The sequence below is a fragment of the Ictalurus furcatus genome, chromosome 14 (assembly GCF_023375685.1).
Source record: "Ictalurus furcatus strain D&B chromosome 14, Billie_1.0, whole genome shotgun sequence".
Classification (NCBI taxonomy): Eukaryota; Metazoa; Chordata; class Actinopteri; order Siluriformes; family Ictaluridae; genus Ictalurus; species Ictalurus furcatus.
In genome coordinates, this window is record NC_071268.1 from 12310591 (window position 1) to 12328493 (window position 17903).

Consider the following 17903-nt stretch of genomic DNA (forward strand, 5'->3'; position numbering starts at 1 on the left):
GAATTCCATGAAAGACTCACCATAAGGGCTTTGTCCATATAGAATTCCTTGCTAGGTGTGCCGTCGTTGTATTTGGTGTCGATGGCGAAGCAGAGAAACAGCACGTCCACCACGATCTCGAAGATGGACAGGAAGCAGTGGGCTACCAGAAAGGCGAACAGGCACACGATGATGAGTGGCAGCACCCACTCCGTGTAGTCCCTCTGATAGTTCAGCGCCAGCACCCCCGCAAATGCTGTACACGTCATGATCAGGACCTATACACAAACACACACAAGTTATTTATTATAGGATAATCAACCTTCATACAATAACAAATAAATTAGATTAGTAATGCAAATCTCTCTGGTTAAAATTGAGTCAGTTTCAAGGTGAGTTGTGATATAATTTTAAGGTCCCAGAGTCTTTTACCTTGCCCAGGAAAAGCACAAAGTCTCCCACGGTGTTGATGGCTGCAACCCTCAGAGCATTTTCCACCAGGATCACAAATGCATCACGTGCCGACGTGCAGAAACTGGTGCTGTTGATGGCCGTCGCCGCGTATGCGTTCTGCGCACGAGGTGGACAGAGAGAGCATGAAAACGCCTTAAACTTGCCTTAGACTCAATATCTAAACTAGACATGAGACAGGAAATGACTAATATGTGTAAACATTATATAACAAGCTCAATGCCAGACAAAAACAAATTGTCACATACACCAATAGCAGTGCCTTATTATACATGTCAATAGGTTGTTCATCTGAATTTCACTTAAACAAGCTTGTCAGATGTTGGCTCTGAGGCATGTGTAGAACATGTGAAATAAAACAGAGTAAGGCAATAAAAAAACATCACCTATCAAAGGAAGTCACACAGATTTCCTTGTGTGTCACAAAGCATGGTTCAGGAAGTGGGATAAACTTGTGAGCATTTTTCGCCAGTCAGTAGAAATAGTGGGTTAAAACCAATGTCTATTTTTAATATACTATGCAAATAAAATAAAATTTAATTTAATTAAAACAGACAGGAACTCTGGAACTCATATACTGGAGATACCGGTGGTGATACTGGTTTTTGGTATCAAAAGACCTATACTTGTTTTTAAATATCACTCTACTGTCCAACCAAGCCTGAGAGTGTAGTAGGAATTCATGCAAAACACACATTCCTTGCTGAACAAACACTACCCATGGTGTGGTACTGGTAGATATTTCATCACAGTACCTGATTTAGATAATTGAGGCACTTCTCCAGACACCACAGGCAACAAATACACGCCTTTAGCATACAGCGTGCGCATGCGTTCTCCTAGAGGGGAAAAACAGACTTAGTAGAAATCCCAATGCTCATACTCACACTTTCTTTCACCATCTTATAGAAGTACTAATTATTCACTTATGTTGGCATACCATATATCAGTCTAGGGCATATTCTAGTGGCGTATTCGGAGTTGAGTTACAGATGTGCTTAGGATTTATTAGTGAACCTACTAGGTTTAAATGTTATAATTTTATTGTGCCAGTTGTATACTAGGGATGAGCAATATGGACTTCTATATCACAATATTTTCTGGTATTTATTGCGATACCGATATCAGTGACGATATAAATATAGTACCATGCACCACCGTTTTTGGCTACAAAAATCTTGAGAGCCTCAGAAATACAAACATTGATCTAAAATAGAGGTTCTCAACCTTTTGTAACTAAAGCCACTAAGGCTCCCCTATCATGGGGGATAGATTTATTTTTGCTTCTGTACTTTTTAAATTACTTTTCATAACTTTTATGATTTTTCATAACATTTATGACTTTTATAAAACTACATAACGGACAGGTAACATGAATGATCAAAAATGTTTCTGAACACTATAACTACTTCGAACAAGAGAACTAGGCTGTAATAACGTGTACTATTTTACATGTAAAACACGTTGCATTCCATTTGACTTGCATTCTAAAACATTCTCATATGAATGATGTAAATTGGGACGAAGGGCGCGTCTCGTTATCCATGACATTGTTAAATCTCCAGCTCTCAGACACTCACTGAATAGAGCAGACGCAATGAGAGGTGAGAGTGCAGTGGGAAAGCAAGACCTCGCGCTTGCAGGACAGTACTGGCGACATTTGGAAAGTCGCTAAGGTTTGTCCAAAAAGTCGCTAGATTTGTCGCTAGGCCCTCTTTTTTTGCAAAAATTTTTTTAAAAGTCACTAAAAGGGCCTAAAAAGTCGCTAAGTTGGCTACACTGGTCTGCACTGACAGCTAGATAAAAGACAGGGTAAGCTCCGCCTCTCCCCAGCAAAAAGAAAATACAGAGGGAGAGGGAACGTGGGGTTTTTCATTTATGCATATTCTATTTGAAAAGTAATAAAATACAGAGTACCCAAATTATGCCCTGTCTGTGTTTTTTTTTCTTGAAACCAATTTGCACCCCTCTTCTGATCTCTGCCCCCATGTTGAGAACCACTGATCTAAAAGTAAAACTGATTTACTGTAACCAAACCAGTTCCACATTGTAGAGGTAGCTCCTCATTTAAACTCCTCCTCAGCTTCACGTCCACCTTCCGCCGTACTCGTTTTCGCTCTGCACGTGAGCTGCGAATGGGTTGCATACCGTCGCACACAGAAATACATCATCAATTACACTTTATGGTTATTATCGCGAGAAGACTAATTCTTATCGTGGGGAGAATTTCTACAAGTATATCGCAAACTATATGATATTGCCCATCCCTATTCTATACTGTGTTTTACCGTTCAAAAAAAATGCTTTAGCTGCTGTCCATTTTATCTCTGTACCAATGTTATTCTGGATAGGTATGAATTGTTTGACCAGCAGGGGGCTCACACCCCTCCCATTTCCCATCACCCTGCTCACCAGCAGCTAAACACTGAGTCACGGTACTCCACACACAGAAACCAAACAGTGCCCTGATTAATCTTATAGCAGACTTGCGGCGATAAAATAATTAATTTGTTTATACTGATTGACAATGTCCAATCAGTCAATTTCCATACCACCGGCATAATGGAATGCCACTGTACTGCAAGAAAGGGTTCTGGTCTACTGAAAGTACAAACTTTTTCACATGAAGGACATGTTAATCAGAGACACTGCATATCCAGAGCATCAAATCTTCATGAATAAATTTATAAATTAAATTAAAGTGAGCAGTAAGTACAGCAGATGAGTGCTTAGACAGCTTATCCTTCAAACCATGTTTTCTTTACAGGCGAGCACATCAAATCAACAAAAATATTGGCATTATTTTATTAATTGGACAATAAAAAATAGCAAATTAAAAGTGTTATAAAATAGATTATATCCCACACGCACATAACAATTCAGTACGTTTACATGGACAACAATAATCCGATATTAAGACGATACTCTGATTAAAAAACTACCATGTAAACAGCAATTATTGATGACCTTAATCCGGCTAGTCATACTCGAAGTAAACACAAATCGAATTAAGACGTGGAGTATTCCTATTTTTGTCGCATTATTGAAGTGCATTATAGACATGTACACATTTTAAAATCACACTATTAACGTCATGTGGGAGTTTTCACCGCATTTTGCGACAGGACACGTACACACACGGCAGTGTTCAACCAATTGACGGCAAACAAGAGAGCACGGCTGCATCCGAAACCTATACGTGTATTTCAGCTCTGAAAGTGGGTAAGGACGTGGTTTCGGACGCAGCCCACAGTTTCAAGCAGATGCCTATTTGCATGTATAGCATGACAAACAATAAACTGCACTTGAAGCTTTCATAAAATTAAAAATAAAAACACCCAAAACTGTATACGGTACCATAACGAAGACCAACTGTATGTTGATACGTGAAATTCTGGAGGGAACGTCGGACTGCGTGGCGTGGGGGACGTAATGACATGCGCCATTAATCGATCTATGTTCTATAACATGTAAAACGGGAACATGAAAGGAATAGTCTAAAAGCGACTCATGTAAACACATCAATCACAATATTGTCTTATTCAGAATAAGGTCAATAATTATATTATTGCTGTCCATGTAAACGTAGTCAATGATTTCCGATAGTTTCATTATGTTGGCGCACAATTAACAATCAGTGCATGATATAAAGAAAATAAAATGCTAAATAACAGGATGTGCTAGTGCTGGGAAGTGTTATTTAATAATGAGTGTTACTGAATAATGAGGGTGGAAGCCATAATTAATGTGATCATAGATTAATGATAACTAGGACTATTCACACAGCAATATATTGAAAATACACTAGACTACTATTCGATCTTCTCAATCAAATATCATTGTATTCATCTTTTTAATTTAATTTTTTTTAAAGTTGTCACTTGCTTTTATGTGGCATCATATTAACTGATCTGCTCTTTAGTCCGCATTGTCTATTCTAGACTCTATTTAAAAACCCTTTTTCGGACACTTCTTCAGAAGAGTGAATTACACTTAGGTAATTTTAATAAACTGAACGAACAGCTGTGTAGCACCACACTGAATACAGAGAACCTGCCCTTAAAAGACTGAACTTACAACACTTGTAAGTTTGTTTTAGCTTGGTGTCTCTGAATATATTAAAAAGTTTTTAAAAGGAAAAATATAAAAGAGAAAAAGTGCTCACACATGAAATGTACAATCTACAAAATCCACACAGTCTAGATGCATAATTTGTTATTATTCCAGAATATATTCTGTAGACAGCTGAGTGCAGACTGCTGTGGGCTGACCTTTCCTTTGAGCTGATTACGGATGTAGATGAGGATGAGGCGCGGAATCTTGACCAGGGTGATAATGAAGGAGCCCTTGGCCACGGTGCCCAGGTGGTAACGGATCAAACGAAACACTGATGACAGGATGGGCGTCATAGGGAGCTTGTTCTTGTCCCTACAAAGAGTCGGGATGTTACTGAATTGCAGATTAATTTATTCAGGTTATTAAATAAGTTCATCTATTGTTCTCACCTCTCACTGAAGAGGGTAGTTTGATTTTATGTTGAACCATTAAACAAATGTTCTGAATATAAGCGCTCACCAAGGAAACTGAACATAATCCATCGAGACTCAGCTGGCTGTACCTGTACCTGCTGTAAGTTAGTCTGAATCTGAATGTTCCAGAAAGAATCTATGAAAATAAATGCCATATTTTCAACCAGAATTTACAAAAAACCTTTGGAGCTGAATTTTTTGTTTATTGTTACCTTTTTAATTGTTACACCCCTGACTGCTTTAAAGACTAACAACATACCCTCATGATCATAATGCAAACAGAAATACACTTTAAAAGGTGTAAGATCATGGCGTTAGTGTGTGTGTTTGTGGTAGAGATATATTTGGTATTTCCATAAGCACTGACACAGAATGGCACTTCCAATTGTCACAATTGGAAGAAGGAGTGGTGCAAGAATTAATATTTTATCCAGATGCTTAGGTTGTGTGATGTGTAGGATGGTTAGGTTGTGTCCAATCAAATCATCCTCCTGTCATTAAATATGAAATCCAGGGAGATCCAAAAATACATTTTTAGATTTCAGTGATAGATTTCACATCAATATTGTAGTGGTAGAATAACCAGCTGCTTGAGAGAAAATGCTTCTTTTTTTTTTTTTTTTAACCTCCTCACGTGTGCTTTAGTGGAAATTCACTCACATGTGTGAACCTCTACAACACACTCATATCAGCTAATTACCCATCTCCACAATTTTCTAACTTTTGAGAGTCTGATAGTTTGTTTTGTTAAAGTCTATTAATCCTACATAATGTTCTGTGTATTAACCCTTCAACAGTGTGATTTAGTAGCAACTGAATGGTTTCCTATTATTTGTTAATGATGAATAATTCAATTGTGTTTATTTAGAAATTGGCTGAAGTAGTCTATTTATATGTGCAGATATTACAAGTGTACAACCTTGAAACTAGGTTGTAAGAAATAGAACAGGACATTTAAGGCTTTGCTTGAAGTCAGCATAATACCAAAATGCAAAGTGGGTTAGAAAATACCACTGTGCCGGAAAAGTTTCAAATGTCACAGCCCCTGTAGTGCCGCTCTGCCCATGGCACTGCAGGCATGTACATGAGCAGCAAAATATCAAGTGGGTAAGAACAGATGAAAAAATGTCTCATGCACAACCAAAAGTGCTTGTAGATGTAAACCTGCCAACATTAAAGAAGAATAATGTATAGTCCCATGGAAGGGAGCAGAGGTAAAAACAGAGTAAACGGTAAAAATAAAAATACAAAATAATACAGAACATTTCTGATATAGTCCTTTTATACAAAACGCATGTCAAACTTGACAAGCGAAAAAGTGCAGTATCTCGGCAAACCAGCAACTCCATTTCCCAGAATGCACCACGAACTACAAACATGGCCGACAACTACAACTCCCAATGGAACACAAAGACACTTCACTTCCTAATGAGGACTAATCACACACACCTGTTCTCAAACACACCACACTACTTAAGAGACTCTCGCTCTCACACACAGAGCACCATTGTGAAGTATTATGCTCAGTTGACTTGTCGCTGTTGTTTACTAAGCTTTTATATCATGACGATGCTCTGCTTTTCTGATTTTGTTATTCCCTCGACTTTGATTCTCTGCCTTGCCTAGTTTGGAATGTTTGCATGATCTTTTGACCCTTGCCTGTCTATGGTTATTGATTTCTGCCTAACCCTTCTGTCTGAGATCTGTCTTCTCATTAAACTGCCTTACCTGCACTTGCTTCCGTCTCAGCCTCCGTTACGTGACAACCTCAATGCAAATTATTTGATTTGAAGCAGTTTAATCAAGTTGAATCACCAAAAAAATCCACTGGAAACTGCTATATAGTGTTTATTTGATCATTTTACATGAATTTGTCATCCTCTCCTGAGTGCAATATATGTTCTCAAGTGTCTCTGGGCAGGTATCTGCACTTCTACTGGGACTGTCTTTCTGTTTTGCCTTTTTGGTAACGGTTATCACAGGACTTGCTACATTTGCTGGGTGGGGATTTAGTTTCACTCCATGCCTCTTCTTCCAGAATGCTTTTTGGGACCTTGCCTTGTCCATTCGACAACGAGTTTTATTGTTGGCTGCCTTCACAGTGGTAAAAAAAAAAACAAGACAAATCTTGTCTTGTTTGGTTTCTCTTTGTTCTGTACTGTTGTTCTTCATTATGTTGAATTGAAAACTTAAACAGCTGTTAACAAAAAAAAAGTGTAATATTTGACAGGTCTGTGCAGGTGCAAAACACAGAGCTCTAACTGATACCAACAGACCTGGTAAAGTAGTATGTGACCACAGCTCCAGCCACAGTCATCTGCTGACAGGCCAGGATGAACTCACTTATCCAGATGAGACCCACGGCATGGTACCAGATGAGGTACTGCAGCGGGCCACTCAGTCTGAACTCAGTCAGGCCTGTCTGTTCATTCTTCTCTGGATTCCCTGTGATTAGATATTTGAAAATATGAAAAAATATAAAACCTGTGAAAAAAAAAAACCTTATATAGGGTTAAGCCTTTACAACGTCACATCTGTACATCCCAAAATAATGGAAGATTGCAGTTAGAACTTAATTGAATTTGTTATAAGGGGATATGTGATGATTTTCTAACAATTTTTTAACCCAAATGAAGAATCAAATGCCCTGTGGAAATATCAAAATTTTAAATGTCAGATAAGAGCTTTAGTTGCCCACAAAAAGGCTGCAATCATCAGGATTTGTAAAGGTTAACAAATGTTGTCTCCACCCCAGGCGAGATTGGGCTAGTGTGTGCACTGTGTAATTAAATTTCTTTGGCAGTCAAAATAACCTAGAAAATGGAATGATATCTTTTCTAATGGCGGCTCTTGATAAAGCTAAACTCAGCAGCATGCCTGCCACTATAATGGCATTTCAGATGATGTGTAATTTTCATAAAAATAACTAACTATTTAAACGGTTTTTCTGTTGATTTTATGCCACTCTTAATAGCAGTGTAATAATCCACAGCAAACAGGTTTGCTGAGGTGTCCTGCTTGTCTGACTGTATACTGTATGTTTATATGCAAATATATGATCTGAAATTTGACAGTTAGTGGGAATCAGCTCAGATCAGGTCTATCAGATAATCCTGATTAGTGGTGACAGGATTATTCACCAGTGGTTCCGAGGAAGAGGAGTACTAGGATCCAGTAGACCCAGAAGAGGAAGAGGGCGAGAAAGGTGCAGAAAGGCTGCAGCACCAGCAGCGGCAGGTGAATGAAAACCTTCCCGGCCACGTGGAACAGAGCAATGGTTAGAGCCACTCGCTTCCTCATGAACAGCATCAGCAACAGCAAGATCACCTGAAAAAAAGAGGGGATTAGATGCTAAATATTAAAGTCAGAATGAGATTTGCCACTAAGAATTTAAAGACTGCTTTGCTATTTGATGCCTGCATGGATGCTGTGTGCACACTCTGTGTACATTATTTACAATGGCAGTCTCTCTCTCTCGCTCTATTTCTCTTTCTCTGTCGCTCTGTCTATCTCTCCTTGTCTCTCTATATCTGCTTGTCTGTTTATCTCTCTTTCTTTGTCTCTCTATTTCCCTCTCTCCCTGTCTCTGCTTGTCTCTCTCTCTCGCTCTATTTCTCTGTCTCTCTCTGTCTATCTCTGCTTGTCTCTCTATCTCTGCTTGTCTGTCTATCTCTCTCTTTCTTTGTCTCTCTATTTCTCTTTCTCTCTCTCTCGCTCCCTCTCTCATGCACTCTCTATATTTTTTCAAATCTCACTCTGTTTCTCTCACTTCTGTCTCTCTGTCCCTGTCTCTCTCTCTCAGGCACTATCTATATTTCTCCAAATCTCACTCTCTCACTTCTGTCTGTCTGTTTCTCCCTGTCTCTGTCTCTTGCTCTCTCTCCCCCTCTCTTATGCACTCTATATTTTTTCAAATCTCACTCGGTTTCTCTCACTTCTGTCTGTCTCTGCTTGTCTGTCTCTCTCTCTCTCTCTCTCTTTCTACCCCCCCCCCCCCCCCCCGCACTCTCTATATTTCTCTTGCACACTCTTTCTTTCTGGTTCTCTTTATGTATCTCTCTCTCTCCCTCTGACTCACTGTGAACACAGTTGCTGAGGTAGCGTAGACCAGTAGTCCTCGCATGTGGTCTTTGGAAGCCACGGTTTCTCCATTTGTTTCTGTTGCTTCCTTTAAATCTGTAGCCAGAGTCTCGTTCATCGTCAGCCTGTGGTCTATATATAACCACCACAGAAAGCTGGTCCCTCCTACAAACACACAGCACACCTTCATATATTCACACATGAGCTCCTGAAATATCATACCAGGTTTACAACAACTCCCACAGATATTAAGAAATACCCATAGCTGATTTCAACAGACAAGAATTTGAGAAGTAAACAAGAACTGCTACAAGTGTACATGTTCCCAAACATATACTTTCCAGTTAGGAAGAGTTCCAATCAGAAAAAAAGGAGGGTAAACAAAAAAAGAAAGCAAACTTGCCTAGTGAGCCCAGCACCACAAGAACAGTGAGAATCCAAACCAGGACTGCAGAGATGTAGCGAATAATCACCATCAGGATCATGGAGAGCACTGGAAGCATGCACATCCCACACACATGCATGTTAGACAGAGATATTCATAGAAACACCACAAAACAAGCTTATTAGACCTAAGCTGTGGACAAAATAATCACAGCCCTCATTTAATCAAAAACTGCTTTCTGGTTTCATCACTACAGAAATATGTCAATGATACACACAGACAAAGAACAAATTTGTCAAATCCATTTGTATATCAAAGGTTGGCATGCGGTGGCCTGGAAAACCATTCATATGGTGAAATTTTCACATTTTCTTCTGTATATAATTCTAAAAACTATACTGAACTGAAACTGTGCATGTGAACTAAAATTAAAGTTAGCATTTTTAAGTCTCTTTACCCCAAATTTGAAAGGAGAGGAACTACAATTCAAGATTGCATACCCACTGCAGCACAGGAGTATCTGAGACATGTTTACAATCAGTATCTGATTACAAACTGAACTGATTAGGCTTACATTCATTTTGCTATGGCAGCTAACTATCCAAAAAATTATCAAAGCCTGACATTCACTGTTTGAGAATAGTAACCATATCTAGTGAGGTTTTAGACATCTTTAGGCAGACTGAATGTTTTTACCGCTGTATTGTTAAACTGGCTCCTTACCCATCATGATCTTTACAGAAATATAGCCAAGGAAAGATTAAAAACATTTCCACATCACTTTGGTGAAAAATATTTGCTTTCTTAAAGGTGAGGTGTCAAAGTATGCTATTGGCAGAAAATCCTTATTTTGGACAAAATCCGATTTTTCATCACTTTTGTCTGTTTGCCAGCACAGCGACATCCAACAGGTTTTTGGCAGACTGACACATCTATTTTAAGGCTTAATCCTATTTAACATTCTAAAGTGACAAATGACAAATAATACCACACAATGAACTGAAAACTGGCCTTAATGCTGACTCAAACTAAACACTCAAAATGTACACAAGGCTAAAATGACTGGGCCTGTCTAAATTCTAAACCACTTGCACTGGTGTTAAGGTTTTTGTCTCATACATTCTGCTGGACAAACCACCCACAACAAACTGAAGAGGACACTGCCGTCTGCCAACACACTCTCCGCAAAAATGACACACATAAGGTCTATTCCCCACTTTTGGACTCAATACATGTTCTTAAAGTACTATTAGGTCTGCCACAAAATATTACAAAACTCACATAAATGCAATTCTGAATAAAATCCGCAATCATGTTTCCATATAAAAGTATATGTAATCTGGAAACATTGTGTTCAGTATTAAACAATTCCTTCATATAATCAAATTGGTAAGCCATCATTATCATATTATTCTCTTTGAACTATGTAGTAACTTGGCCTCCAATTCTAAAACATTTTGATGAGAAGATTTAAGGTAAGTTTACACATAAAGTGACTCGCAGCGACAAAGTGACCGGAGACCATTTATTTTCAGTGAGAAGTGGCGACTTCCTTTAATATGAGTGACAGCAACCTTGGTGAATAGATGTGGGCGTGTCCAGCGGAGCTGAGAAAAGCTTAACTTTATGCAAATTTGGAGCGACTTGCTGCAGAGACTACCAGTGGAGGTGAAGACAGTAGGGCGCATGTGATCCGTGATCTGGCATGCTGCCTGAGAGTCCAAATTGTTTCATGGGCCCAGGCAGTCTGGAGCTTGCGCTTTTCTGCAGATAGATAGCCACAATGGCAAAGAGCACACACTGCTTCTCATTCATCTAGTAGATATGATGCATATCCTGACGCACACTGGGGAATTTTATATACAAATCCTCTCCCCCCAGAATGTTTAATTTTAGCAGCAAGAAAACGGGTTTGTTGTCAAATGTGGAATGCTAGTTGCACCACCCACTGATAAATGTTACTATGGCAACCAGTAGTAGGAGCGCCTACTGGCGACTTTATAGTACAGTGACTGGCGATTTGCAGTGATAAAATTGCTGTATGTGTGAACGTGCCTTTAGTACAGAACCATATATTATTTATTCATTCTTTATACTGGTCAGAGTAGCAGTGTATCCGGAGCCTATCCTAGGACCACTGGGCATGAGGCAGGAATACAGCCTGGATGGCATACCAGTCCGATTTTAGTGTAGCCAACTCAATTATCTGTATGTTTTTAGAAGGTAGGAGGAAGCTGAAGAACCCACAGATACCCCACAAGGAGAACATGAGAAACCCAACACAGACTGTAACCGGATCTCACAAACAAACCATGAACCCTGGAGCTATAAGGTAGCCACGCTACCTGGTGTACTAGCATGCTGCATTATTATACTGCCTTATATATATATATATAAATTTTTAACATACTTTTTACTATAATAGATTCCTTTTTGTTCAATGGACTAAAACAATCACTCCAAGACTACTTGCCTCTTCATTTGTTTCTGTTGCTTCCTTTAAATCTGTAGCCACCATTTCAGCTTATGGTCTATATATAACCACTACAGAAAGCTGGTGCCTCTTACAAACACCCAGCACACTGCTTCCAAGCCAATTCTAGCTTGATTGTACTGAGAAAGTGATTTGACCCTGAATCGACTCAACTGCAGGCAACATTCGTTTTTTTAGACGTGAGCTGCTAAACTGACCAACAACGCACAAATTGGGCCAATGGACAGAGCTGAAGTGCTGCAAATACGGTTAATGGCATCTGGAGGTTAGAACAAAAAGACAATAAGAAAATAAATGCTGGATATTGTACACTAGTTTTAAACCAGTTTTTTCCTGTCGCCGAACTGCTGATCAATAAATAAAAACTCGTGTTATTATTGCATTGTTAATGTTATTATTTGTGTCAATTAATATTGATTCCTCCTGGCATTTTTGCAGTCTAAAGGGCAAAAATAAATCTAACTTGCTTATGTGTCCAGTGTTGATAAATGACTGTGGATACTTAGAAAATGGATTTGGATTCCTTTGGCAATTTAAGGGTTTTAGTCTTCTAAAAAGATTTTACAAGGAAGCCTCTATGAAAGAGAAACATCCTGCTGTAGGGTTCTACACAGAACCTTCAAGTGTTCACGAGGCCTTAAGGGTGCTAGAGGGTACTATTACACTTCAGTTATGTTTATATTATAAAAGTTAACAGATAAGACAATTATTAGATGTTCATTAAAAAAATAATAATAATTACTGTGACTTGTGTGATTGTTTTACAAACACTTTGCACTGGCTTGTTCCCTTCGCACTTACTGCTGCCTTACAATTCATCCATGTTATATATAGATTTTATATATATATATATATATATATATATATATATATATATATATATATATATATATACATACATACACACACACACACACACACACACACAACAGGAACTGGACTACCTAACACAGTGAAACATCATACACCTTATTATATATATATATAAAGGTGTATGATATTGTTACACTATGTTGCCTAGTCCAGTTCCTGTTTGTCCCTCTCACTAATTCTGAATCTCACTCGGAAAGACAAAGAAGGCAGTTACCCAGCGCTAGCAGGCAAAGCCCCGCAATGATCTCTTTACTGGCCACCACCCCAGCGATCAGCCTGTGGAGTATGGTGTTATCACTGACAAACGTCACCACTGCCTCTGCAAACTTAGAATAGCAGGAAATGTCCACGGGCGTGCAGCGGTTAAACACCGGCAGAGCTTTACTGCAGAGAGAAGAAAGCAAAACGCAGCGTAAGCAAGGGAGAAAGCTGGATGCTGTTAGACTAAACGCTTGAGACTCTTACCTTTGTGGAACTGGAAGTTTAGGACATTTGTCAAAGCGCTCTGGAAGGCTTGGGTACCTATGGGCAGCCAGCTCATAGGAGCAGAGCTCTGAGTCTGAGAATGGAAAAGGAAAGCCCAAGGAACGTTATAAAGACTGTGAAATCAAGTGCAAAAGGAACCTAAAAACGATTAGGACTGAAACAGAACTGAACTGAAACCTGCTTTCCCAGAAATGACAAATCAGGCACTAGGACGTTGTTACCTTAGAGGGATCATTTAAGATGTAACCAAACGACTATAGTGGCTTTGAGCAACCCTTCGAAGACATGAGTGATCTTGTGATGCTCTACACAATAATGAACATGGGAATTTCATCCCAGTCCAGAAAACAATCCTTGAAACCAAATTTTTTATACTGATAACTGATATGAGCAAATGTGGAAATGTTGGGGAAAACCCCTCAAACTCAGGCAGAAAATGTGGTTGCGTAAACAGAAAAAATATTTAAAGTGTGCTTGAGGTAATAAGGGTTTTTCTGTCCATTATCATGTTTCATTTCTCAATCCTCCTATTGGTGGCTTTTAGATGAGCATCATAACAGTGGCTACACTGAGATTTTAATTTAAAAAAATTCTGACCTTGCCAGAACTTTGTGTTCGACTCTCTTTGGTCACAGTGGCAATACATCGGTCAGCAGGGAGCACATCACATCACACATTATAATGCAGCTGACCTCGACTCATAACCATAAAATTATTTTACGATATGTGATTTTTGCCATACATAAATCAGGTCCAGGCCTACACTCCTCCCTCTCGGAACTACATTCTTTTCCTAATGATTTTTACTGCAGTTTCTGAAAAGATTCAATAGAGTTACGGCATAATATGCTGAAGAATTATAACAGAACAATAGTCTGGCATTTTAATGGGTTAAAAGCCATGCATATGATAAGCACACAGAAACAAACATGTTAATTATATACCTCTTGGTGCTAGAAGGCACGTGTCAGACAGTAGAGTAGACACACAACAGCAAAGCACTGAACTGTAAACAACAGACTCCCTGCAGCACAGGGAGTCAATAGACTCTTTGTTATCCTCAGCACACTTTTGTGTGTGTGTGTGTGTGTGTGTGTGCGTGTGTGTGTGTCTAAACTTTACGTCCAGTTTTCGCATGTGAGTGCATGTACGTGTGTTTATTCCTAAGAGCTTGTGAATGGAGATACAGTGTAAAGGAAGATGGCATGTTCAGGTCACCAGTGTGCTCATGAGAAAAGCCTTTGTCTGAACAGAGAATGAATTGATGCTCAACGACTTCATTGCCATGACATCATGGTGGCATCTGTGATGACAAATAGCTTTACTGTCCTTGTCCAGTAACTAAACGTAGGCTGTTCTCCAAGGAACACCCTATTCATTGTCCATATATCGAACATGTTCCTATTGAGGTGCTCACCTTTAAGCATACTGGAATCTGCACTCATGAAAAACTGATCAACAAAATATGAATTCAAATGTAAATTAAAAATGATTTTTTTATTTTGCAAATGAAAAATAAAGTGCCTAGCCAACCTTGATTCCTGTCATTAGAAACAGTGATGTAGTTGATAATAGTCAACTTCCATGACATAAGCAAAGATTCAGCACATTATCATGCTTTTTTTTTTTGTTTATTAAGGGTTCTTTCATCAGTCCTATCTGGCTGGTAGCATATGCATTCAAACAAATCAATTTACTTTACTGTGTGAAGCCTGGGAATGATTAATCAGATTTTTCTTTCCCAGAAATAAAAGATGCCTCACAGGGATCCATTACAGGTCCGTCTAGTGGGTGCTACAGCCAAAATGTATGTTCTGATAGCATTTAAAATGATCACTGCAACAGTATAAATCCCAGTCTCCATAAGGACCGTGGTTTTTGGACCAATATTTTTGGCATTCTTTTGTTACCTGGTCAACAAATAACAAAACCTAAACTGTCTTATTTCTTGTTTTCTGTTTATCAGACCACCCCAACATTGCATAAACACTACACCAAAAATCAATAGTGGATTTTATTGCTTATGAATAAAAATATCACATTTTATGTTGTTTGAAAGGCACCTACATTAAGCCTACATAAGACCAACATTAAGGCAAGCCAATCGCAACATTTTATACACTCATTTATTTATTTATATCTTATTTAACCTTGTAAACACTGCCATTTCCTAATAGTTTTTCCTAAACACTGTACTTATTGGATTGTAATTACTTAATAACTGAGTAATAGCTGAGCTTGGATATTAAAGAGTTAAATTGGTTCAGGTGCTCCTGCTATATGAATTGCTGTATCTGAAGGCCACATTTCTCAAAAGTTGGGGTTTATTATGAAGGAGTTACTACAATGATCAGATATTTTATGCATTACCGACCTTCTACTACGTGTCGCATGGTAACGCTGTACTGTAACTTTTTCACAGGATATTTACAAGATATTTTCACAATGCACATAGTCTTTATCCTGTAAATTCTTTAGGCTACTTAGAATACATAGACTTGCTACATTTTGAAAATACCAACGTTACTGTATAACAGTAGAAGTCGTCCATTGTGTCGTGAAAAGCACAAACTTTACGCATGATGTATCCAATTATCATTATGTTAAAAAAATATATAGGTCAAATTATTTATTACATTACATTCTTATTCAAATAGCATAGTGCTAGAGGTTAGCTTGGTTTAAAAAAAAAAACCTCATAGAGCATTCAAGTTTGATACGTTGCTTTGCATGTTGAAATTCAACATATAAAAGGTGCTGCAAATAAGTTGCACATGGATGTTTTTTTCTGTAAGCCTGTGCTGGATGATTTGCTCAACAAATCATCCAACAGATAAAGAGATAATCTGCAACAGAAGCTGCACTGGTTCATGGTTAGTAAAGTAGAGTCTCTGAACTACAGCAAGGGTTTTTGTTTTTTTTCATATGTTACTTGACTTGGCTACAGTATTTTTCGAGGGCTCAGTTCTTCCCACTTTTTGTATAAAACACAATGATGAGTAAGAATATGAGGCAGTGCTTTTTAATTATTACTTACTAAACAGCATTTTGAGGTTTCACAGAACACAGCATGCCTGTCAATCTAATCTGCAAGCCTTTTTCTACAGGTTACTGGAAAAGATGCATTGTTCTGTATAAATTAGTAGTTTATCATCACATGATGAAAATTATTGTAGTCAAGGTTCCTGGAATTGTTTTTGTCTGTAGCTGCTACACATTCCTTTAATTGTCTATTCTTGTTTTCGTTCCTTGCTTTGATTCCTCTAGTTCCTCCCTCTGAGGGCACAAGGAAGGAATGAAAGGATGGAATGCAAGGACAGAAGAATCGAGGCCAAACATATCTGCAGAATAAGATTTCTGAAGTCCTTGCTCATTAAACTGTCATTTTGGCTTGTTGCACAGCTGTATCTTCTCTCACTGCACATCTGCAACACAGTGCAACTACAAAATGAATAAGCCTGTTTTATTCCAAGCACATTTTAGTCAACTTTTACCCAAGGTTTTTGTTTGCACCATTTATTTGTTTTTATTTAATTGATTCAGTTGTTCATTTTCAGCATCAACTTTATCCTGGCCAGAGTTGGGGTCAATCCAGAGCTTATCCTGGGAATGCTGATTGCAAGGCAAGAATACATTCTGTGTGGGATGCCAGCCTATCACAGGGCACACACACACACACACACACACACACACACACACACACACTCACTCTCTCTTTAGAAAAGCCAATCTACCGTTATGTGTATATATTTTTCTTCCAATACATTTGTTTTTTTTACGTTTATGTAGTGGTGAAGAAATGATACCATAGGTGTGAGTCACATGCTACAATATAAAGCTTCCACTAGAGAAGCAGTTGTGTATCCTCGCTCTCCAGGCATCCTGTTTCTTCACTCGTCAATTCTTTCAAGCACAGTGAGAAATTGACAGAGCCTTAATAATGAGCTTGCTCAATTTTCAGATCAAGGACTGATAGGATCAAGAAGTCAAGGGTTACTTTATAAACACTAAACACACAAAAAAAACAAGAGAAGAGAACTGGAAATGATCAATAAAAAGCAACATTGTTACCTCTCAACATTTAGGGAATTTATAAATAGCACATTGGATAAGACCTACATACACATCACAGGGGGACACCTTTGGTTTTTTGTCAACAAAAAAAAAATCTGATGAATCATTTCTGCTCTACATACACTGAGATATCGTAAATAAATGATCAAAAAGATGTCTGAATTCTAATGCTACTCATTAAAGACAAGAGTACTTCGAAGCAGCGTGGACTTACTATTCCACATGGCAAATCTTCGTAGATCTTCGTATGTTTTCATCTCCTCAGTAGGACACTGTGACACACACAGTGCCATAGATTTAATCTTCCTTTGAATTATGTCTAAGTTGCATGGGTCCAGGAAGAACACATATCTGTAAAACATTAGATCAAATGCAAACTAATTATCACAATAAAATACATAGTGTTGTATACTATCAGATATTCAAAACCGATAAAATACAAATAGCGATGAGCTATTCAAACTGTTTGCCTGATGAACAAGCTAGATACCACATCAGGCCATCGAATACAGCCTTCACTATTGTGTGATAA

The 17903-nt window shown here is 38.4% G+C and overlaps 1 protein-coding gene across 5 annotated transcripts in view; it reads right to left on the reverse strand.

The window, feature by feature from the left end:
- The window catches only part of slc44a1b (solute carrier family 44 member 1b), a 37654-nt gene that overhangs the window by 6291 nt on the left and 13460 nt on the right, over positions 1 to 17903 (reverse strand). For 4 of the 5 annotated variants that reach the window (XM_053641088.1, XM_053641089.1, XM_053641090.1 and 1 more), the window contains exons 4-14: positions 17586 to 17722; positions 13277 to 13370; positions 13026 to 13195; positions 9463 to 9552; positions 9058 to 9224; positions 8120 to 8306; positions 7256 to 7424; positions 4722 to 4878; positions 1206 to 1289; positions 412 to 549; positions 21 to 257 (exon numbers count right to left, since the gene is read on the reverse strand). In XM_053641088.1, the coding sequence (XP_053497063.1) occupies positions 21 to 257; positions 412 to 549; positions 1206 to 1289; positions 4722 to 4878; positions 7256 to 7424; positions 8120 to 8306; positions 9058 to 9224; positions 9463 to 9552; positions 13026 to 13195; positions 13277 to 13370; positions 17586 to 17722 (1630 nt within the window). The remainder of the gene's footprint in view (positions 1 to 20; positions 258 to 411; positions 550 to 1205; positions 1290 to 4721; positions 4879 to 7255; positions 7425 to 8119; positions 8307 to 9057; positions 9225 to 9462; positions 9553 to 13025; positions 13196 to 13276; positions 13371 to 17585; positions 17723 to 17903) is intronic. The other variant, XM_053641093.1, reaches the window with a different exon arrangement.